We start from the raw sequence: 25,085 nt of genomic DNA on the forward strand, positions 1-25,085 counted from the left end.
AGAAAAGCAGATAGGATCCAACCCTGTATTCCTCCTCAGATCTCCTGTAAAGACTCACAAAGGTTTTGCCCCCCCAGATTTCTAATATCAATACCTTATATATTCTAATAGCTCCTGTGGTCCCCATCTGCAGGTAGCTAAATCCATGGATCGGACCACGTGGAGGCTAAAGAGATTTTTCTGCACACTTAGGGGTTTAAATTCCCACAAATAAAACAAACGCATTGTCTGTGCATGCTGTCAGCTCCTTCATATACCATATACCAGCTGTCTATCTCAGTTATTGTTTGGGGTTGGATGGGACGGAGTGGAATTAGATTTTATAGTTTTAGAAGGCTGCAAACTGGAGAGCCAGTTTGGTGTAGTGGTTAGGAGCATGGACTCTAATCTAGAAGAACCGGGTTTGATTCCCTCTCCTCCACATGCAGCTGCTGGTATGACCTTGGGTTTCAGAGCTGTTCTCTCAAGGGCAGTTCTCAAAAGAGCTCTCTCAGCCCCACCTACCTCACAGGGTGTCTGTTGTGGGGGGGGAAGGGAAAAGGATTGTAAGCCGCTCTGAGACTCCTTTGGGTAGTGAAGGGCAGAATATAAATCCAATCTCTTCTTCTTCTTCTAAAGTAAATAAAACCTGTAATTTTAGGGCTGAAATGTGGTTTTGATCATTCATGTGCATGTGTATTAATCACTTGTTTTGTGCAGTCTACATATGCTTTGTCCCAGAAGTTCTTTGTATGTCTTTTTTCTGAGCAGTTGAAACACTAAAACAAGCAGTGATACCTCTTTCAGATAAGACATTTATGTTTTAATGGATTGCCAGGCAATGGTAAAGTTGGGGGGGGGGGCCAATGCCAACTGTGGCATTACATCTCTTCCAGGTATAGGGTAGTTCTAGGAATTGCCAGAAACTCTGTGCTTTTATGGTTCTAGCCATACCCAATCTAGCCATATGCTTGGCAATCCTAGTATGTACAAACACGTGACCTTATAGTAATGAGTCTTGGTTTCTCTGCGGCTGGGCAAGGCTGCTTTTCCTAACTTTTCTCCCTCCGTTTCTATACAAGCTAATTTTCCACTTACAATGAATGATTAATGTGGGGAATTTGGGGGGGGGGGAAACGAATTCCCTTCCCTGCGGTCTCAAGTGGTACCATCCATTCTGCCACTTTAGTATTCTGCCACCTCTTAACCTCTTTGGTCTGACAGGCCTCATTGAAGACCCACACTTGGGGGATGGTCATAAAAAAGAAGTATCTGATTTAGCAGAGGATTGCACTGAGGTGCTCAGGCCAGTAGTGTCAAGGCATGGATCGTCTCTGATAGACTGAACTACTTTTTTAAAAAGGTTTATTGCCCGCCTTTCAGCTAACACAGCAGTGTAAAAAGACAGATCACCAAATGAGTTAAAAACCAGAACTAAACTACATATGTAAAAAAGAGAGAGAGAGAGAGACATCAATTAAAAACATAGGGCAGGGAGGTGGGATTATTGAGGAAATGCCAAACGAAACAAAACAAAAGTCTTCAGGTGGCCAAACTTGCTTAATGTAACAGCCACACAGAATAAACGTGAGGTATTTGAGAGCTGCAAGACATGAACAAATAGTACGCACACGTTTTTATTGGAAAATATGCAAATTTGCTTTTATTAACATTAAATTAGACTGTGTGAAAGAGCCGCATGGGGCTCCCGAACTGCAGTTTGCCCACCCCTGCAAAGTCTGGCAGAAGACAGGGGACAGAAGGATATCCCTGGAGGGGAGGGGGTTCCACAGTCTTGATGCTTAGCAAAGGTACATGATTCTTTTCTACTGGACTGTAATACTGTAGGCCTCCAAAACGTTCTCATTTAAATGGCTCAAGGGCTATTCTGGCATCAGTGGACAAACAGAAACCCCTGATATACCCTATGCCATCCTCCCGCAATCCCCGGTGGTTATTCTGTATTCTCAGTGTCTGTTACCTCAGCTTGGCTGAGAATGATGCGCCGTTCAGTGCCCCCGGGCATTCTTTCAAAATAAGCATCTTTTGAAATCAGAGCTTTGCCTCCCACGGACATATGTTTGAGGCGCTCCCTCTGACTTCATTTTGCTGGAAATAACAGTTACTAATATGTCTGCAGCCATATTGTGTGGTAGATGTAACTGGGAGGGAAATGGGTGGGGCAAAGGGCACGCTTAATTGGTGGAACAACTTCACCTTTTATTTGTGCTTATTAAAGCCTCCCGGAAGCAGGCTGTTAGAAAAATAACCAGGCCCAGGTTGTTCAGATCGTCAGCGTGGACTAACACTATTACAGCAGTCAAAAAGATTGCCCTGTTTTTTAAATCTTATCTCAGTTCTAAAACTGCAGTTATTACTGTACTCATTAATATTAGTTGTTTATTTTAATTTTAAAAAATTGTCAGAATGGACATGTGTCTTGAGACTTGTCTATTTAACGTTGTTACAAAGGATTACATTTCAACAGAGTCCTCCTACCGAAATTAGTTAAAGGGGACCAATATGGGTTTGTGAGTGGAAGGAATATAAGCTACCCAATTAGAAACATCCTTAATATAATAGAACATGGCCCCCCAAAAAAGTTTGCCCTCCTTAAGTTGGATGTCTACAAGGCTTTCGATGGGTATATTTGGAAGATTATGGATGAATATGGGATAGGTGAAAACTTTAAGAAGGCTATACAAGAAGTATATTTTCTCACCTGATGTCCTCAAAAAAGTCTTCTGGTGGTGTAGCCGAGACAATGGCCACTATGAGGGGCCAACAGCAGGGAGATGGTGCTGATAGGGACAGAACAATAAAATGCACACCTTTCCATCCATCTGGCTCGATACTATAAAGTACTGAGGCTGATGCGCTGAAGAGTGATTACAGCTCATACTTTATTTAGTTACATTAAGATCTTGAGATGTTTTAGCCGGCTCGCAGGCTGGCTTATATTCCTAAATCACACCACACACACACACACACACACGCGCAAGGGTATGTACAGTGCACCCCTAGACCCATAGGTCCCTTCTAGGATCCTAGCCTCCCGATAGGTGCACACTAGGATCCGTTCTAGCTATTGTCTTTGGAGACGAAGCTCGGGCCCTTCGCCTGACCACGTGTTGCCCAGACTGCGTGCGCGGACTTCCCTGGGTACACAACAATACTGAGCTTGGACCGCATGCTTTCCAAACAGCAGAGCAAACCAGGTTTGGGAAAGACCGCGTTAAGAACTGGGGAAGAGCAATCGAAACACAGGCTCATATGGGTGCTCCCCTCCCCAAAAGGTGCATGTGGCAGTTCGGAATGCAAAGCAGAGAAGAACTTGCACGTGGAAGCATGCAAACAATTTTACAAAAATATTCACATGCGAATCCGAAGCTTAAAGAGGTAGATTATTCCTATTATGGTAACAATCCAGACACGGGATATGCCCACATGGTAGAGAACAGCACACATGAACTGAAATTTATTTTGTCCTTCCTGCAGTAATATTTTCCCAGGTGCTGAAAAATTGGGCAGATTTTTATGCCGAATGTTGACTTGTCTGTTCAGCAGTGGGGACTGCCGTGGCCAAAAGGACAAGTACGCATGAAGCAGCCTTACACTGAATCCGACCCTTGGTCCACCAAAGTCAATATTGTCTCCTTAGACTAACAGTGGCTTTCCAGGGTCTCAGGCCGAGGTCTTTCACATCACCTACTGCGTAGTCCTTTTTTAACAGGAGATGCCAGGGATTGAATTTGGGGCCTTCTGCAAACAAGGGAGGCAGACACTCTACCACTGGGCCACATCCCCTCCTCTTCATTGACTCGTTTGGGTCTCTCCTCTGCCTGCTCTCCCCTTTGGGACTGTAGCCGATGTTACTTGGGTGAACGAATTTATTAGACTCAGTTGGCAGAAGTTGCTGTATTAAATCAACAAACGTTGCCGGTTTTGGTGCCAGAAGACTTTTTAAAAATCCCTTGATACTCCTATCCTTAATAGTCTGTTCAGCAAAGTGAGACGTTTAAAAAAAGATATCTGGCTCTTTCAGAGCTAGTAGGCACTTTTACATAGTTTTGTGTGATCAGATTGCTGGAGCCCTGGCCAGACCTCTTGAAAAAAGAAGATAATATCAAATTATGTGACTGTGGGTGGTTAACCACGTAACTGCAGAACACGCCTGCCTTATGGGTCCAAACCCTTATCCACCATCTAGAAAACTAGGCTTATTAATGTCAGAGCATTCGAAATGGTACTAATTTGCTCTCCTTGGATGCCATTCGCTTTCCTCTATTCTTCAGTCTTCTTTCCCCATTGAAATGAGCTTCTATACAAGCTTGAACGTTCTGCTAAGGGAAAGACTCATGAATGGTGATGAATGCTCACAGTTGCTTAAAGATCACAGGTGCTCAATTGGCAGCTTTTGAAGCTTTTAAAGTTTCCAGTGTGTAAATGCATTGTCACAGTGATAGCCTTGATTATTCTTAATCACCTTTTTTCATTTGTTCAAATCTGCTCTATCTGTCTGCACTCTGTCTGTCAGCACATTCTCCAAATGTTGTGCTTTTTTTTTCCCTTCAAGGCAGTCCGTGATATTTAAGAGAATGAACAGTTACAGAAATAAATCATTGCAGGAATTCTACATTTTTATAAGTTGTCATTTTTCTCTCTAGGTTTTTTTTTTCTTTTTTTTCTTTCTGTTAGGCTTTGACGGGTGATGGATGTTCCCAGCCATTTAAATGTCCTTCGCACTATAAAGTTTATTTTATTTATGCAGAAAACTGGAGACATGCCATCTGCATTTGATTATTAGCTCCTGGAGTTTGACTTCTAACAAAACCTAGAAAGAGCAGATTTGTTTTGCCAATGAACAAACCTCGTGCCTTTACAAAACCAATGCTATTATTCACTGTTCCCTGTTAGATGGTCTATAGACATATTTTTTTTTACATTCAAAATGCTACTGGAATTGCTGTTTGTTTGCCAGTCTTAAATTTCAAGGTTAACTGAGGCAACTGGGAAGAATACAGGAAGTCTCCTATGTATAAGATACTAAATTCAGTATAAATTCATTTTCGGTTTTATTTTCAAATATTTGTGTACAAGACAGGTTGCCAAGTCCATCTTTCACCCCCAGCGGGGGACTTTGGGGGCATTCCTAGAGGGGGTGGGGCATCCCCGACGTGATGACGTCACGTTGGGGACATCTGCCACCCCCCACCCCACCCGACCACGTGCCGGATCTCCAGAAACGGCAGTTCCCTGCACTTAAAGGAGCCAGCGTTTCCCCTTTAAGAGCAGGAGCCGGCATTTCCCCTTTAAGAGCAGCTGCGTTTCCCTTTTAAATGCACGAAGCTGGCATTTCCCTACGAGCCTGATCTCAAGCGGAGATCGGGCTTGGGAGGAAACACAGGCTTGGGAGGAAACACGGTTCCACACACTTAAAGGGAGAGAGGGGTGGCTGTGGGTGTTGGGGGTGGGGCTTCCCCCGCTGGCCATCTGGCCGGCGGCGGGTAGAACCCCCCCAAAAAACGGGGGACCCCTGGCAAATTGGGGGGGGGGGTTTGGCAACCCTAGTACAAGACTATAGGACAAGAACCACTATCTTTTAAAGATTATTTTTTCCACTGTGATATCCAGGAAGGCCTTAAGATAGTGTGTGCTTGTTTGTGTGAGTATATCCCAGAAACAGTTTCACAGAACCAGAATACAAAGAACAGGAAAACCCAACACATCTGTGAAAATGACCCTATAAGAAACCCCCCAAAAGATCCATATGTAGTAAGGAAAATAAACTTGCTTGCAGAAAAGGTCACAAGGCTTCTAAATTCCAAAAGTCCAGTTTATCAAAGAGGTTTCTGGATATTAATACTCCCCTTTCAAATAATTCTTCATCAGAATAATTTCTTAAGCCTCACAAAATAAAATAAAATGAAATAAACCTGTATCAGTATGAAAAATATACAGTACAAATATGTAATGAATTTTTTTTTTTTTACAAAGAAGCACTTAACCAATTCTTCCACTAGGGAATGCAAACTCCTTCCCTGTGGTAATCCAAGTTTCAAAGGGAGAAGCAGATATCTATAAAATACAGTACATTTAGTACTCAAGAACATACAAGATACAATTTAAAAAAAAAAAGGCAAATACTTGGCTTGCCCGCCACCTATTCAAAGTAAAATTCTAAAGAGGACAAATAGTCTCAAACACTCAAACTGGAATTTAGAAGCCTTGTGACCTTATCCTCAAGCAAGTATTTTCCTTACTGTTTGCGCGTGTGATCAAGAGGCGGTCTTAGCCAATAGGTAACAGGGGGCAGCTGCCCTGGATGGAGCGCCCAACCACTCCCAACCCTCTCTTCTGAAGGGGGGGGGAGAACTAGGCTTCTACTCCTGCTGGTGTCCATCCTATCTGGGGCTTGGGCAACTGGCTTGCAGTAACAGTGAGTCTTACCTACCTGGCATAGAGCAAGGTCTGTACCTGTTGCTTAGCCCCCATCAGGAGGTGGTGGCAGTGATTCTGGGGCCCCATCCTGGACTTTTGCCCCAGGACTTATTAACACCTGCCCCTAGTGCAGTCTTCGTCTGGGGAGGAAGACAAGGTGGTGTGCATAACTAGAAAAAGTTTTAATTCTATTGCAAAAAGATGTGGCTTGGGTCACTTTAAATGTCAGCTTTGTAGAAGACGGGAACAGGAGGAAGCGATGCCGAGTCTCCAAGAGTCCATCAGTGTGAAACAGTTGCCTTGTGTTTTTTCCAGTATGCAGCTGAGTTGCTGGCAGTGGTCCGCCTACCCTTCATCCATCCCAGTTATCTGCTAAACGTTGTTGACAACGAGGAATTGATAAAGTCTTCAGAGGCTTGCCGGGATCTAGTGAATGAAGCGAAGCGTTATCACATGTTGCCGCACGCCCGACAAGAGATGCAGACTCCAAGAACCCGGCCCAGGCTATCAGCAGGTAAAAACACAGTTTGTTTCAAAGAGGAAACTCTGGGAGCTATCATTGTCTGCAGCCGTTGACAGGACTGATCGGGCTGTTTATTGTCTGCATATGGATGCAAGATTAAACAGCTTTCTTTTCTCTCTATGTCTATCTCTCTCTTTTTCTCTGTGGCACTTCCAAGATATAGTCAGAGTAGCAGATTGCCCAATCAGGTACCCCATAGTTTCACTTCAGGTTTTTTGACACAGATTCCCCCTGTGCTAAAGTCTTTAGACGCAGTGAGTATATATTCATCACCACAAATCAGATGTAGAGCCCCCAGCCCTTGCTTTTCTGTTACAGATTGTCCACAATTTCAAAACGCCTCAGTACAGACAGTAGGTGACAGTTTTGTGCATGTGTATCCAATTCTGATTGGCACCAAGGATGGCCTTGGGAAGGGTCCTGAGGTGTCTGTCATTAGTCAAGACCACGTAATTTGTACATAGTTTTTTCTGTCGTACCGATATTTTCCAATTTAAACCAACAATTTTAAGACCCTATTCATGTGAATATGCATATACAAGAGCCTGATCCTGTGCATGTTTACTCAGGAGTAAAGCATACTCAATTCAAAAAGGCTTGGGACCAAGTGAGCGTACATACGATTGTAGCCTAAGCTTTCAGTAGAGAGCTTTTACTTATCATCAGGGGTCATTTGGGGGGGGACGTGGGGGGACGCCATCCCCCCGGGTGAGGTGCGGGAGGGCGGGGCCTGGAGCTCCCTGCTGGTGCCTGCTTGAGGTCGCTGCCGGCTGTGGGGAGGACACACTTCCGGTGATGTCAGGGGGTGTGGCATATGCTAATGAGTTATGCTAATGAGTCCCCCTAGCTCTTTTTCTACGAAATGACCCCTGCTTATCATAGCTCACACATGAAGCTTTCTGATACTGAGTTAGACCATCGATATAGCTAGGTCAGTACTGTCTACTCAGATTAACTGTGGCTTGCCAGCGTCTCAGGCACAGGTCTGTCACATAAGCTATCACCTGATCCTTGTTTACTGGAAATGCAAGGGATTGAACCTGGGACCTTCTGCATGCCAAACAGATACTCTACCAGTAGAAAAGAGGAAGAGTCCAGTAGCCCATTGAAAACTAACAAAATTTAAAGACTTAACATGGCTACCCATCTTGAGCTAGATACTCTACTACTGAGCTATGACCCCTCCTCGTATGAAGACATGTAAATCTCTGTATACCCTGGGTAAGGTGTAACCAGGAAGGCCTTCTTGGCATGGTAACAAGCTGACATATGGTTCTAACAAATTAATTAAGTTACTCATTATAGATTGGATCTGGACAGCTTTTTCACGCCACCTCTCCCAGTATCCCTCCTTATTACAGCGCCCATCTCATGTGCTTTTGTGCATTCGCATCCTGAGATCCCCAGCAGAGCCTTTTTGACCGGTGAAAGGGAACCGCCCCCTTCCTTTTCACCGGCAGAAAAGCTCTTTGGATACAGCCCTATGCCTGCTTATGATGTTGTTGTTATCAACAAATATTCTTTCACTGAGGAGGTATTCCCACTATTGATAGGCCTGTTGGACAATCAGTAACTTCCCCACCAAGCCACTGTGTAGTGAGGTTGCTAGGACTATGCTGCTCTCTGCTACACGGCTTTTCATAATCCAGGAGGTAAAAGGAAGTGTTCGGACCCAGTGGGAGGCATTTAACAGGCAGCAGATTTCTTTTTTTGTGCTAGAAGGCCTGGGGGGGTGCTACTAAAGCATTCCCATTTATTACTTTTTAATTCCTTTGCCACTTTTCCTTTTGTGAGCTCTGGGCAAGTCTGGGCCAACCTTGAATTTAAACTGTGAGACTGGGTGCACAGGATACGAGGATACTCTGGGCAAGAGGCTGGGAATTGCAGAGGGGGGGTGAAACTATTGTAACTGTAGGCACCCAGACATGACAATCATGGCTTCAGGAAAGAAACTGTCATACGACAGAGTGTTTTTTTTACAGTGGGGCTTCAGAGATGTTGTTGATGTCCATTGAAATGCCTCAGTGCAGGCTTTGCAGTAAAGTTCTTAGCCTAGAGAGCATGAAACCCAGCAAATTAAAGGCTCAGCTGGAACAAAGTCACATACAGTTTGCAGAAAAATATATTGAATTATTTAAGACGAAGGAGGGCATTTTGAAATCTTCCCGTATGGATTCAACTGGGCACTTCGCTATGACAAATGAAGCTGTTCTCCGAGGCTTCTATCGCTTGCTGAACGTAAGAAGTCCCATACAGTTGGAGAGGATCCTGTCAAGCCATATCTAGAAGAAGCAGAGAGCCTGATCCTTGGGGAGCAGTAAGCAAGGAAAATGAATCTGTTCTGGCTTCCAAATCAACCCATGAGAAGCCAAATCTTTGAGCTGAGCATAGACCTTTTTGGATCAGGTAATTGCAGAAACAAAAACAAGCCGTCCTCGGCACTTCATTTGGCTGAATCAACAGACATTGCCTCTTGTGTGCAATTTCTTTGTGTGTGCACAGAACTTGAAAGGCTATTGCAGCCTCCTGTGAGGGAGGTTATCTGTTTTCTGAATCACTGAGCACAATTATCCACAGAAAAGATGTGTTCAGGAAGTTGGAGGATTCCATTGCCTACAAGGAACTGGATTGGGTGAAGCTAATTGCCATGTACACTGATGGGTCACTGTTGACGATGGGCATTCATTCTGGGTTTCACGCATTTGTGATACAGTTCGTCACCCCATGCCACGTTCACATTATGCTTTGGCTTTGAAGACACTTCATTTACTCCCTTTATATCCCACTGTTCTCAGCCAATGTGGCTTACAATATGCACCCCGTTTCCATTTTATCCTCACCACAACCCTGTGAGGCTGAGAATATGTGACTGGCCCAAGGTCACTCCACAGGTTCCATGACAGCGTGGGTATTCAACCCATGTGTGATGCACCTTTCTCACTCACACAGAGTGCCTACCACCCTCCACAACCTCTCTCCCACAGGTTCAGGGTTAATAGTAGGTCATTGCTACCCTTCTTGCCTCTTTTTAAGCCATGATCATTTCATATTTCAGCTCCTCCCTCTCATTCACAGAGACATCAGTAGACAGGGTAGCCCGCCCCCCTTTAATAATCACACCTCACTCAAACCCTGCACAGAGCTATTGGAGTTGGGGACTCAAACACTGTTCCATTCACAGGCTGCCACCATATATATAGACAGAGTTTTTTGGGGCGGTGGGGAGAGGTGCAAGAACTCTCAAGAGAGAAATGAAGTTTTCAGTCTGTATACTGAAAACTCATTCACTTTTAATTTTGTCAAAAAGGTTTCAGAACTCCATTCTGGCGTGTTCCCTCAGGAAAAAAGCCCTGCATATAGACCAGGATTTTAGCCTGTGTTTGTGTGTATTTCTTTCCCTGAGGCAACGAGTCCACAGGATTAAATAAACAAGGAGCTTGAACATAATATGTGACTGGCCCAAGGTCACTCCACAGGTTCCATGACAGCGTGGGTATTCAACCCATGTGTGATGCACCTTTCTCACTCACACAGAGTGCCTACCACCCTCCACAACCTCTCTCCCACAGGTTCAGGGTTAATAGTAGGTCATTGCTACCCTTCTTGCCTCTTTTTAAGCCATGATCATTTCATATTTCAGCTCCTCCCTCTCATTCACAGAGACATCAGTAGACAGGGTAGCCCGCCCCCCTTTAATAATCACACCTCACTCAAACCCTGCACAGAGCTATTGGGGTTGGGGACTCAAACACTGTTCCATTCACAGGCTGCCACCATATATATAGACAGGGGTTTTTTGGGGCGGTGGGGAGAGGTGCAAGAACTCTCAAGAGAGAAATGAAGTTTTCAATCTGTTTACTGAAAACTCATTCACTTTTAATTTTGTCAAAAAGGTTTCAGAACTCCATTCTGGCATGTTCCCTCAGGAAAAAAGCCCTGCATATAGACCAGGATTTTAGCCTGTGTTTGTGTGTATTTCTTTCCCTGAGGCAACGAGTCCACAGGATTAAATAAACAAGGAGCTTGAACATAACACTGAAGAAATTCAGGTAGAGGTTACTACGGCTGCGGTCACACGGAACAGAAGCCACACAAGTGAGACGGAAAACAGGCGGAGTTTCCGGGCGCGATCTCACCAGCACATCTGGGAAGCGTAGCACTCCCGTGGCACAACTGAGGCTTCCAGCCGAAACTGCGTGGCAAAAAACTAGTACCTCGGAGGTACTAGTTTCCGGAAACTGCGTGGCAAGGGCGGGCGTCTGATCGCGTTTCCGGTGGCATCCGGCGCCCGCCCATGTCCCCTTGCAAATAAGGTGGGGGTTTTTTGTCCACGTCTCTGTGGATGCGCACACGCACCCAACGGAGCATGCTAATTCGTCGTGTACACACAAAAACAAAACAGTTAGCCGCGGCGCGCGCTTCTTCGTTGCGCGCCGGCTTGTCCTGTGATCAGCACCTCTCCCTTGCCATGGAACCTCCACAGGACCTCCACGGGAGGTCTGATCGAGTAACTGCGCAGTAGTTTGCCCCAGGGCAAACAGCCACGCTTCTCCCCCGCAGTTTCCTGCCCGTGTGACCGGGGCCAAAGTTCTTTTTCAATTGAACTTGTGAACTGTTCCCCTCTTCCAGCATTTGGGATCCTTTGTTACGTATTCACTCTTTTCAGTCAGCTTTAAGCAGCTCTACTCCACAGTTTCACTCAGCCAGACTCTCTCTCTCAATTCTGGCTGCTCTCTTCCTTTCTTAACTGCTCTTTTTCAACTGTCTTTCTCACTAACATTCCGTCAGCTTCCATTGGTAGCTCTTAAGGAGAGGCAGAACCTAACCTGTCCATCACCCTGGGTCTCAAAGATCCTGGTCCAGCACTCTCACCACTACACCACATTAGTCTTATGTCTTCTCTGAGGCTGTTAAACTTATTAATCATATCTAAAGCAGTGCAACAAATGCCAGATTTTTTAAAGTATTCTTTAAAGGGCTTGGAGCCAAGTTCAACATACTCCTATTCTATACAGACATTCGCAGGTTATCATGGGGGAAAGTCTTTAACGGAGTATAGAAAATGACAGAAAAAATTGCCATGTTCCTAGAAAGGGGAACTAATAATTTCAGATGACGGAGCATATGTTCATTCTAAAGCTGACCCATCTTGCAAATTTTTTAAAGAAATCAGTCAGTTGAACCTCTCACTCCAAGGAAATATGATGAATATTCTTGTAGCTGAAGGTCGCCGACTTCCTTCCAAAGGTCCAGGTTTACCAATTCATAGTTCAGGCTGCCCGTATTCTCAGAATTGACGACTGTACTTGAGGTGATCCAAGCGGAAGTGTTCATTTGGTAATACCATTTTACATTTACCTTCCATGACACAGTCCATCACTGAATACTTCTGTGTTCTCGAACACTGAGAGATGAACGCATGGATTGTGAGACCCATTCCAGTGGTGTAAGAAGTCATCAAAGATGAGGATATTGCAGCAGTAGTAAAGTTCCTTGGTTTGTGAGAAGGTAACAAGCAGCGTCTCAGGATTCTGACCTAGTAATCTTTTGGCATAAAGCTGACGGCAAATACCAAATTGCTCTAAAATGTCGTCATCCCATTTGCCACAATGCATTCTTGTGAGGCTGGCTTTTCTATAATGGAGCCATTAAAACCAAGGCAAGGAGTAGATTGGATCTTGCTCATGACCTGTGACAAAACCTTGTATCTCACATCTCATCAAGAAGCAATTTCAGCCATTGCACTGATACTTTTATCTGCTTTTTTTTAGTGTGTTTCAACTTTATTTAGCAAAGTGATTGCCGTGGCTTGAATGCTAAACCTTGCTTCTGCTTGCACTGGGTTGCAGAGGTAGTTGTGTGCTGCAAATCACATTGCTCTTGCAGTTGGAGCCTCTACTCGTGTGGGACCATTGACATTCAGCAAGCCAACAGACAATGAGGGGCTCAAACCTAAGCAAAGTTTAGGATCTATGCCCATGTTTTTAACCAGTAGATTGGGCAAATGATGAGAATTAAATATATCATGTTTGCCATTTATAACGTTGCCGTTTTGATGGCTAGCTCAAGGGGTTGCAGTGCCAAAAAGGTTAAGAACCCCTGGTGTATGTCATAGCAGTGCTAAAGCATCTCTCTATACCTATTATATTTGAAGACAGCATGAATTTGTGTATCAAATTTAGATAGACTTGCATGTGAAAGGAATACAGAATGCCTTCCAACGTTGCTTCATCCCAGCCAGCAAAATCAAAAAGGCAAGAAATTGCTACTGATGCATATAGTATATAAAATTATATGTCAAGTTGCATCCTTTTCAGTTGGCAGAGACACTGTCTAATCAGGGAACATACCAGAAAGATGAAACGCACAGGATTTTCAATAACAACCCACTCCTCTGACTCTTTAGCTGGAGGGGTGGCTAATGGTTTATCGGTCAAAAGGATTTCTGAAAAGTGCCTATTTAATGTTTGCAGATAAAATTGTAGGTGTAATGCAAAACCATTTTCAGGAGCCTGTTGATTAGGGAAAAGTAATTTCCCAGGGATCAGGGGAAGGGAGTGATTATTTTCGTAGGTCGAAGTCCAATTATGTGGAACTGCTCATGTACTCACAAAGGGTCTTTAAATCCTTAGTGGATATTGTAATATGCATAATGCCCCCTTGAGGTCATTTATTATTATCACATTATATCTGGCCCAGGTGATGAGATTTCCCTGCTATCCCCCCCCCCCCTGAAAATAACAATCCCTTATTACCTATACGTTTTCCTTGCCGCTTATGCAGTGAGTTGTGTTGGACTTTCAAATAGGCCGGGTTTTTTGTCTGAAGTTGAAAACATTGCAGGAAGGGGAAAATATCTATAGGAGATGTATAGTGAATAGTCATCTCTACCAAGGACATATGCTTACTGCAGCTTTTGAAAACATTCATCATCTCTTATGTGAAAATCTAACACAGGAGGAGAAAGCACTTTGTCTGCTTTCTGAATGAAAATGCACATGGGGCAAAATTTGCAAAGTGGAGGTCAGAAGGTGACTTCTGTTTTCTTAGAAATAGATGCAAAGTTACCGTATGGCGCATTAGCATCTAAAGATGTTCATTATATAATTTTGCGTGGCTTAGTTATCTTTTGGAACATATCGTTCATCCTTTTAGTCCCTTAAATATGGTCATTACTCAAACTCATATGAAAGAGGGTGAGAAGCGGAATGTATGTGTGACATTAATTCTTGAATACTTAGCCTAAGAATGCAGTCTTTTGAACACTGCCTTCATGTCATTGTGTTGTTTTTCTTTTAACTTAATGGCAAGCTACTTATGGAAGCGGGACCCCTAAAACGAGAATAGAATCCCTAAAATAGGATCTTATATGCTTGAATCATTTTGAAAATGTATCCTTCCTTGGAGGGAGGTCTGGATAGGTCTCTATTTGCTTCTGTTAGCAACCGTACCGGTGTTTGGACACCTGCTGGTCTGTGTGGCTCCTTGTTGGGACTTCCAATTTTGCTTTTTCACTGTCTCGCTGCCTCACTCCACCCCCCACCCCCCATTGCTCTCTCTGCCACACCAGGAGGCCTTGTTTGCTGTGCCTGGGGGGGCCTTGTCAACTACAGCTCTAGGTTGGAGGGTGCTTGCTGCTGCCCCTGTTGCTGCTCTCTTGCTCTCTCCTTGCTCCCACCCGCTCATCGCTTGTATGGGGCTCCTCAGCCAGAATTCCTGCAAGCAAAAGAAACCTTTATCTTCACCTTTATTGTTAACATTAGGGTATTCTATATGTATTTGGTGTTTGTTGTATTATTGGGAGAACAGAATGGTTCTGGTTCTGGATAACATCAAGAGTGCCAGCACTGGGCTGGGGATCCCAGTGATTGGGGACAGAGGGAGATATGGCGGTGGGAGAAGGTCTTGGAAGGGAAGGAGGCAGAGGGATGGAGATGCCCGGTCTCCTTCGACGCATCCTTGGGTCGCTCCCGAGGGGCGTCTCGCCCGCCCGCGGTGGAGGAGGGAATCCGCGCGAGCGGAGACCCGAACGAGCCCCTCAGGATGTGAGGAGCTCGGATCCGGGGCGCTTTAGGGCGCTCGAGGGGGGAGTCTCGCTCTCAGCCGAGAGGTTGGAGACGAGGCGCCCGCCATGCCCTGCCCCTTTGGACCTTGCTGCGTGAGCGATCCCGTTTTACGGGGTTTAGCGGAGCCACCAGACGTCACCGAGTGATAAAGCGATCATCCGAAAAAGTTGAAAAAGAAAAGATCGGCCTAACTGTGAGTTGTCAAAATGCAAAGAAAAAGATCTAAAACCGCTTCCCCCCCACCCAGCGAAAAAGGCGAGGAGGTTAACCCTCTAACTGCATAAGCGAAAAAGAAAAGGAGGGGGGGAATGGACTGAGCGAACAGTGATGTTTTCCCTTGATGTATTTGAAATAAAGCGAGAGAAAGTTTTGTCTCTCTGGAGCACAATTTAAGAACTTTCTAAAAGTAAACAAAAAAGAAAAGATGTCGGAGCTGGGCAAAAACGAGCGGAGAGAAGGGAGGGACTTCCGTCTGGGCGTTTGCTTGTGTGTGAGAGCCGGCTGTTTAGTGTTTTGGACTGTTTATGGTTGTGAATCCGATGGGAGTTTTGTAAAATGGAAAAGTTTGAACTGTGACAGCGAGGAGTGCCTGGCAAGCGCTTATATACGTCCAGTTTCGAGGAGGACCCAATAGAGAGTTTGGGAGCGGAAATAAAAGCGAAATGAAATTAATACCATTCTCAAAGTTGGGGACCTCCAAGGCATGAAAGGAAGAGGATTTATAGTGCATGAACTGAGTGTGTTAACAGCAACCCGAAGGAGGATTTAACAAGCCGGAAGTAGAAGACAACAGAGGAAGCCCCTTCACGTCAGCGATAGTAAAGGTGCCCAGCACGCAAAGAAGCGGTTCTGACTGTGTCCAGAAGAGATTTTTCTTTTTTTTATTAATAGAAACTCAAGGGAATATTAACAGAAATTCAAGGGAACATTACTAACATATTAACAGAGAATTATATGTGACTGAACTAAGAAAAGAAGTTTGACAACACACAGAAGAAGCCCAAGAAGATTAATTGGACATTACTAACAGTTTAATTTACCAGTTTATATATCACTCAGCTTTCTCTTTCTCCCGCTGTCTACCCTTCCCTTTTTTTTCTTTTAAGCGAAAAACCTCCCCTTTTTAGGGGAGCTAATAAAATCTTTAGGAGATGGTTAGATCAGGAACACAATCATTGTTAGTAATGACTACAACAGCCCAAGGGAAACATAATAAAGGAAATTGAACCGAGACAGGACCAATGAGCCCAATTCCCGCTGGCGGGAGTGTGATAAGTATTAGCGCCCTTTCCTTGGGAACACAACGGTTCATACTACATAAACACAAGTTCGTTCTCAGGCCTCAGAATACATAATAAAGAGAGCAAGCCATAACTCCTTTCCACCACCAGCTGGTTAACCTTGAGCAGTTCCGCGGTGTGCTAGCAACAGAAAGTAAACACCTACACAAGAGGCAACAGGAGGGGGGATGAATCGAGTACAATATACCATGCAGAATAAAACATACAACATATTGGCAGCTTGCTGACAATCGCTTGTATGGGGCTCCTCAGCCAGAATTCCTGCAAGCAAAAGAAACCTTTACCTTCACCTTTATTGTTAACATTAGGGTATTCTATATGTATTTGGTGTTTGTTGTATTATTGGGAGAACAGAATGGTTCTGGTTCTGGATAACATCAAGAGTGCCAGCACTGGGCTGGGGATCCCAGTGATTGGGGACAGAGGGAGGTATGGCTGTGGGAGAAGGTACTGGAAGGGAAGGAGATGGAAATATGGTTATGCTCGGTCTCCTTCCAACCTTTGTCCCATCCTGAAACACATCAGTGACCGGGCTAGGAAAATAAATCCCTCTTCAACACTGATGCTGTGCAATGCCAGGTCCATCAATAATAAGACCATGACGCTGCAAGATTATATCGCAGCACAAGATGTGGACCTGGCATGCATGACGGAGACCTGGCTACGGGAGGGCGAAACAGTCACCTTGAAAGATCTGACCCCATCAAGTTTCTCAGTCCTCCGTCAGTCCCAAACTAAGAGGCAGGGGAGAGATGGCAATACTTATCCAAGAGGATTTCTCCTTCAGCTCACTCCTCATTCCAAAGATTGCTGGTATTGATTGTGTTGGCTAGCGGACAGCGTACTGAGCCTGCTGGGTTGGGCCTTGGAGTCCCCAAGACTGACAGTTTTGGGAGACTTCAGCATCCATGCCGATGCTGCTACCTCCTTGCAGGAGTCAGACCTAGTGTCTTCCATGGCAGCACTAGGACTCTCCCAGATGGTATCAGGTCTCACACATCAAGCAGGCCACACACTGGATTTTATCTTTGGTGCAGGGTTGAATATGGATCTGATTGCTGTTGATGAAGTGGCATGGTCAGATGAAGTGCCATGGTCACTTTGCCCTGAAGGTCCAGTTGGGTGTCCCAGACCCCTCCTATCTAGGCGGTGAGTGGATTGATGCTCGCCCAGAGAGACTAATGGACCCAATTCGATTCCAGAATGCTCTGTGGGATCTGATGCCCCCCAGTGATTCATTTGATGTGCTTATACAGGACTGGAATTCCCCTCTCTCTGAAGCCATCAATGAAGTCGCTCTCCAATGTCTTCTTCACTCCCAACCTAAATTATCCCTCTGGTACACTTCAGAATTCAGGGGGATGAAATGGGAGCTCAGATGGCTAGAACGAGTTTGGCAGCAAGCCTGTGACAAAGGTGCAAGAACATCTTATAGACATCTATGAAATCCTATGAGGTGCCAGTGAAGTCTGCAAAAAAAGGAATTTTACACAGCCTCCATCGCATCTGCTAGCTCTCGTCCAGCACGATTGTTTAGGGTAATCAGGTCCTTAACTTCTCTCACTGAGAAAACCCAAAATGTTAGGAATTTGGCCATTAGCTGTGATGCTTTTGTGAGCTTTTTGACACATAAAGTCTTGTCACTCCACCACAGCCTCCCAGCCAATATTGATAGTATGGGAACTGGAGGCCTCTTGGCTGTCTTTGGATTCAGTATTTGACAGCTTCAGCTGGATCTCCCAGGCCGATGTCAACAAGATTCTGGGTGCTCTTAGGCCAACCACCTGCCTCTTAGATCCGTGTCCATCATGGCTGATGAAAGCCAGTGGCGAGGGAATACGGGACCCCCTGGTAGACATTATCCATCTGTCCCTGGATTTAGGGGTATACCCGGAGGGATTAAGAGAGACTGTGATAACACCACTCTTAAAGAAGCCATCCTTGGATCCTGTGGATCCTTCCAATTACCACCCTGTTGTGAATCTTTTCATTTTTGGGTAAGGTAATTGAGAAGCGGTGGCAGAACTGCTCCAGAATTTCCTAGAAGACACATCAATACTGGACCCATTCCAGTCTGGCTTCTGCCCTGGCCATGGGATGGAGACAGCACTGGTCACCCTGACTGACAATCTTTGCAGACAGCTGGACTGAGGCATGTCGACACTGCTGTTATTGCTAGACCTTACAGAGGCATTCAACATGGTCAGTCGCAACCTGTTGATCCACTGCCTCATCAACATTGGAGTTCATGGGGTAGTCTTGAAGTGGCTTACCTCATTTCTCCAAGGTCAGGGGCAGAGGGTAGCACTAGGAGAGAGGGTGTCAACTAGATACCTCTTAGTGTGGGGGGGTCCCTCAGGGGCAAACCTCTCTCCAATGATGTTTAACATCTATATGTCCCCCTTCACCCAGCTGGTGTGAAGCTTTGGCCTGGGATGTCACCAGTATGCTGATAACACCCAGCTGTATCTGTTGATGGACAGGCGGCCAGATACCGCCCCAACTAATTTGGCTGAGGGGTGGAGGCCATGGAGGGGTGGTTTAAACAGAGCCGGCTGAGTCTGAATCCTGCTAAGATGGAGGTTCTGTGGCTGGGTGGGGGAGATTCAGGATTGGGGTGCCAACTTCTACCTCTTGATGGTGTGCCCCTAATACCAATACCAACAGTCAAGAGCCCGGGTGTGGTTCTGGATGCCTCCATATCAGTGGAGGCCCAGATCACAAATGTTGCCAGACTGGTGTTTTTTCCAGCTACTCTAGGTCAGGCAACTGTCCCCCCTTCCTGTCTTGCCCCCAGCCTAGCCACAGTAATGCATGCAACGGTCACCTCCAGACTACACTATTGTAACTCGCTCTACACAGGGCTACACTTGAGACTGACCCAGAAACTGCAGCTGGTCCAGAATGCAGTGGCATGGGTCCTTACTGGAACCCCACAAATGGCACATATTCATCCAGCACTGTGCCAGCTGCACTGGCTCCAGGTGGAGTACCAGATCAGGTTCAGGTTCTGGTATTAGCCTTTAAAGCTCTAAAGGGTCTGGGACTCATGTATCTTCAGGACTGCGTCTCCTGGTACACCCCCCCTAAGAACATTGCACTCTGCAGAGAAGAACTTACTGGTGACTACCAGCCTGAAAGATGTCCGGCTGTCCTTGACCAGAGCCAGGGTCTTTTCGGCCCTGGCTCCAACCTGCTGGAACTCTCTGCCAAACAACATCAATTCCCTGCGGGATATAATGCAGTTCCACAGGGCCTGTCAGTCAGAGATGTTCCACTAAGCTGTTGGTTGAGCACACCGACAGTTTGCACCTTGTCTGGCACCTCTACATCTTCTTGTCCCCCCCCCCCCCTGAGGCAATGGCACACTTTGTAGTTTTTAGCGCCATCTAGAAATGTCTAACTGTTGTATTTTCATATTCTTTTACATTGTTTATTATTTTATGAATATGTTTTATTGTTGTACACCGCCCTGAGCCTTGTTTGCACTCGGGAGGGTGGTCTAGAAGTTTAATTTATAAATAAATAAATAACATCAAACTGGATAGGCAGCTGATATCATGGTGTCATAGAGGTCATATTGTAGTTTGATCTGACAACAAGATTATCTGAAGTACCTGAAGAAGTGCCTGATATTGCCTTTGAGTTACTGCATCCAGTTCGGTGAGCAGGGAAAATTAAGCAGGGTGTAGCGAACTGTACTTGTATACGTTGGGTTTGCATGCTGGCGCGCATCAGAGTGAAGCAGGTATTGCCACTGAAAAAATTCTTTTTGCCTATTAAGATTTCTAGACTGCAGCTATAAGCTATGAATTGGGCAGCATGTGTGATAATTCCCTACTATAGCACAGCACCCTGCTTGAGGGCAGTAGTGTGAGCATGAGGACATCCTGATTTATACCGCAGCTATGGTGTTAAAGGCCCTCTCGATGCAGAATGGCATTTTCAGTGACTGCGTTTGTAACATGAAGTCAATCTCTTTGGAGAATGCTGAAGTTGAGCACATCTCCTATGAGGAAAAGCTAAAAAAATCTGTGACTTTTCAGTTTAGGAAAAAAGTCAGCTAAGTAACCTCATAGAAGCTTATGTAATTATTTATAGGGTAGAGAATGTAGACAGAGAGAACTTTTTCTCTGTCCCGCATTAATACCTGAGGTCAGAGGCACCCAGTGAAGTGGACAGGTAGTAGATTCAGGAAGAACAAAAGGAAATATTTCTTTGCTCAATGAGTAATTGAATTGTGGAATTCACTGCCAGATGGCCATGGGCATAGATTGCTTTAGGAAACTAGACAGATTTGTGGAGGATAGGTCCATCAGTGGCTACCAGCCATGGTGACCAAAGGGAAGGCCTTGGCCTTTATGCCTTGTTTGTTGGTTCCCAAGGGCAACTGATTGGCCACTGTGTGAAGCAGGATGCAGAACTAGATGGACCACTGATTGATTCAACAGGCTCTTATGTTCTTTAAAAAAAAATTAAACTTACATTTGACATAAGTGTAACATTAACATTAGATTGACCTATGGTCCCCTTTGATCAACTGAGGCAGGTACAAAAAGATTCTTTAGAGAAGAGCAGCAATAAAAGTTGAACACGACAAACAAAATCATCTGGTCTCCATTGTTAGCCGCAACACCGGGTCTCTGTTTGGATTATGACAGGGGAATTTAGCTGAGAGACCTTTGCTTAATAGGTGCACAAGCTAGGGATCATCCTCCAATTATACCAGAGTTAGAGCCCTCTCAGAGTGGCACAGATGACAGACAGGAAATATCTTTTTGGAATTTTATTAAGGAAATATCCCTAATACATTCAACTAATTCAATAAAAAATATCACCCAAACCCACACAAGAGCTAGGAAATAAAGGGCTGAAGTGATCTTAAGAGATCAGAGATGAAAGAGGGTGAAGCGTTGATGGGGTAATAGCTACCTTCCGAAGAGAAGAGTTCGCGGTGAAGAGCAGATGGCTTGGCCAGCAAGCACGTTTGTGAAGACCCAAGAGAGATGGGGGATCCAGCTGGTACGTGTCCCAGGAGACTGAACCAAAGATGGCTGAGTTGGAAGCCCAGTAATAGGAAAATTGTGCCTGCAGAGCAGTGCAGCACAGTAGGGAAATGGCCCCAAATGGACCAGAACAGCCAGTAATGGCTCAGAAGGGGGGTTTGGATAAAGAAAGTCCTGGTTTGGAAAGGGAAAGGCATGAGACAATTGTATAGTCTTGGCTCTATTAATGGCTGGGCTATCACAGGTACAATGATGACAATAGGCCATGGCCAGGATTGTCCCAATATCGGGGGCAAAGTCCTGAGGTGCAATTGTAAGAATGCAGGTGCTAGAATTTAAGAATGCAGGTGCTGGAATTTTGGGCAAATTATTTGAGAGGGCGGTGGTGATACAGTTACAGGGCTTTATGGATGATACTTCCATGTTAGATCCCTTCAACGTCCGCCCGCGACATGGAATGGAGGTGGCACTGGTCGTTCTGACTGATGATCTCCGGAGACATCTGGATCGGGGCGGTTCGGCAGTACTGATGTTGTTGGACGTGTTGTCTACGTTCGACACGGTTGACCATCGGTTGCTCTTCGCCGCCTCGCCGACATGGGAATACAGGGAGACCACTGATTGATCCAACAGGCTCTTATGTTCTTAAAAAAAAAATTAAACTTAAATTTGACTTAAGTGTAACATTAACGTTAGATTGAACTATGGTCCCCTTTGATCAATTGAGGCAGGTACAAAAAGATTCTTTAGAGAAGAGCAGCAATAAAAGTTAAACATGACAAACAAAATCATCTGGTCTCCATTGTTAGCCGCAACACCGGGTCTCTGTTTGGATTATGACAGGGGAATTTAGCTGAGAGACCTTTGCTTAATAGGTGCACAAGCTAGGGATCATCCTCCAATTATACCAGAGTTAGAGCCCTCTCAGAGTGGCACAGATGACAGACAGGAAATATCTTTTTGGAATTTTATTAAGGAAATATCCCTAATACATTCAACTAATTCAATAAAAATATCACCCAAACCCACACAAGAGCTAGGAAATAAAGGGCTGAAGTGATCTTAAGAGATCAGAGATGAAAGAGGGTGAAGCGTTGATGGGGTAATAGCTACCTTCCGAAGAGAAGAGTTCGCGGTGAAGAGCAGATGGCTTGGCCAGCAAGCACGTTTGTGAAGACCCAAGAGAGATGGGGGATCCAGCTGGTACGTGTCCCAGGAGACTGAACCAAAGATGGCTGAGTTGGAAGCCCAGTAATAGGAAAATTGTGCCTGCAGAGCAGTGCAGCACAGTAGGGAAATGGCCCCAAATGGACCAGAATGGCCAGTAATGGCTCAGAAGGGGGGTTTGGATAAAGAAAGTCCTAGTTTGGACTGAGACAATTGTATAGTCTTGGCTCTATTAATGGCTGGGCTATCACAGGTACAATGATGACAATAGGCCATGGCCAGGATTGTCCCAATATCGGGGGCAAAGTCCTGAGGTGCAATTGTAAGAATGCAGGTGCTAGAATTTTGGGCAAATTATTTGAGAGGGCGGTGGTGATACAGTTACAGGGCTTTATGGATGATACTTCCATGTTAGATCCTTTCCAGTCCAGCGTCTGCCCGGGACATGGGACGGAGGTGGCACTGGTCGCTCTGACTGATGATCTCCGGAGACATCTGGATCGGGGTGGTTCGGCAGTACTGATGTTGTTGGACGTGTTGTCTGCATTCGACACGGTTGACCATTGGTTGCTGCTTCGCCACCTCACCGACATGGTAATACAGGTGCTTGCCTTGCAATGGCTTGCTTCCTTTCTCCAAGGTCGGGGACAAAGGGTGGCACTTGGGGAGCAACAGTCTAGGAGACACCCGCTGGAGTGCGGAGTGCCTCAAGGGGCAGTGCTCTCCCCAATGCTATTTAATATCTATATGCGCCCCCTTGCCCAGATGGCCCAGAGTTATGGGCTGGGGTGTCATCAGTACGCTGATAACACCCAGCTCTATCTGATGCTGGGCGGCCGGTTGAATTCCAGTCCTGAAGATCTGGACCGGGCGTTACAGGCCGTGGCTGGTTGACTCAGGCTGAGTCGACTGAAACTGAATCCGGCGAAGACGGAGGTCGTGTGCATGGGTTGGGGCGGGGCACAGGTGGGGACCCCACTCCCGACCTTCGGTGGGGCATCATTGGTGCCAGTGTCGGAGGTTAGGAGCTTGGGAGTGCTCCTGGATTCCTCCTTAACAATGGAGGCCCAGGTAGCAGCCACTGCCAAGTTGGCCTTTTACCATCTTCGGCTGATCAGGCAGTTGGTTCCCTTCCTCGACCACAACGACCTGGCCACAGTTATCCATGCAATGGTCACCTCGAGACTAGATTACTATAATGCTCTCTATGTGGGGCTGCCCTTGTTGCAAATTCTGAAGCTGCAGCTAGTGCAGAATGCCGCGGCCAGGCTGTTGATGGGCTTACCTAGATTGGAGCACATTCAGCATGTACTGAAGGCCCTGCACTAGCTGCCAATAGCATACCGAATTCGTTTCAAGGTGCTGGTGCTTACCTTTAAAGCCCTGTATGGCCAGGGTCCGACATACCTGAGGGACCGCCTTTCCCCACATATACCCCAGAGAGTACTGAGGTCGGGGTCACAGAATTGGTTGACCCTCCCTGGCCTCAAGGAGGCCAGACTCGCCATGATGAAGGCCAGGGTTTTTTCAGTGGTGGCTCCTCACTGGTGGAACAAGCTCCTGGAGGAGATCAGGTCCCTACAGGACCTTTTGCAATTCCACAGGGCCTGCAAGACAGAGCTCTTCCACCAAGCCTTCAGCTAGGAGCTGCCCCTCCACTATTACCATCAACGAGCCCCGACCTCAGTTTTTAACAACTGGCTCTTTTCCATCAAGCGATGTGGCTGGTTCTTTCCATCGAGCGATGCGGGACGACAGAGAACTGGAATTTAGTAGTTGCTTAGACACCAGATTGCACCACAGTAGCAATGAACTGTACAATTAACAGCACCTTATGTTTTTAGATTTTAGATTTCTATTAAGTATTGTATTGTTTTGTACTGTTATATTGTTTATTGGCAACTGGTGCCATCACCGTAAGCCGCCCTGAGCCCGTTCGCAGGGAGGGCGGGGTAGAAACTGCATTAATAAATAAATAAATGCAGGTATGCTGGCATCTTTTGAGATGGTGAAACTAAGGCATTGTTCTTTCATTATGACAGCTACATGCTGGCTGTATCTGAGCTTGATGGCTGAAGCATTCAGAGTGACGGTCCTGAGCACATGTCTAGGCTTCCTGGCTTTGCACACAGAGAGGACTAGACTTGCGCTATGCCAGCTTTGGCCCTAACCTGTCTGGGATACCGTCCTTCATGTTGCAAGGGGAGGCTTTTGCTAACAACATTTTTTTAAGGAAATTTTATTTGTCTTGCTGAAATTTGATAATTAAGGCTACAACAGTTGCTGCTTACGGAACATCAAAATATGACTTTGTTTTATGTAGGGCTTCTTTTATTGCTCGCCTACTATTCAGTAATTTAAAAAACTGTAAGAACTTCTGAAGTGATTTTCTTTTTTGGATTTTCTTGGATTTTTTTTTCGTACGTCTCCTTTTCCAGTTTTACTATGTTCTCTTCCTCTCTTTGCTTTTCCCATCCAAACCTTCATCACGTTATCATACCTTCCAAGATTAGAGAAACCGAAAAAGCAGGGCTATTTTTGGTCAGGAACGCACAGGAACGGAGTTCCGGCTGGCTCCCAAGTTGGCCACGCCCAGCAGGAA

The 25,085-nt window shown here is 45.6% G+C and overlaps 1 protein-coding gene across 2 annotated transcripts in view; it reads left to right on the forward strand.

Moving 5' to 3' along the window:
- KLHL29 (kelch like family member 29) overlaps positions 1-25,085 on the forward strand; it is a 554,920-nt gene that overhangs the window by 469,587 nt on the left and 60,248 nt on the right. For both annotated transcript variants that reach the window (XM_015407338.1, XM_015407337.1), the window contains exon 8: positions 6,736-6,934. In XM_015407338.1, coding sequence (XP_015262824.1) covers positions 6,736-6,934 — 199 coding nt within the window. The remainder of the gene's footprint in view (positions 1-6,735; positions 6,935-25,085) is intronic.

Source organism: Gekko japonicus, unplaced genomic scaffold (genome assembly GCF_001447785.1).
Source record: "Gekko japonicus isolate JY-2015 unplaced genomic scaffold, Gekko_japonicus_V1.1 scaffold239, whole genome shotgun sequence".
Lineage (NCBI taxonomy): Eukaryota > Metazoa > Chordata > Lepidosauria > Squamata > Gekkonidae > Gekko > Gekko japonicus.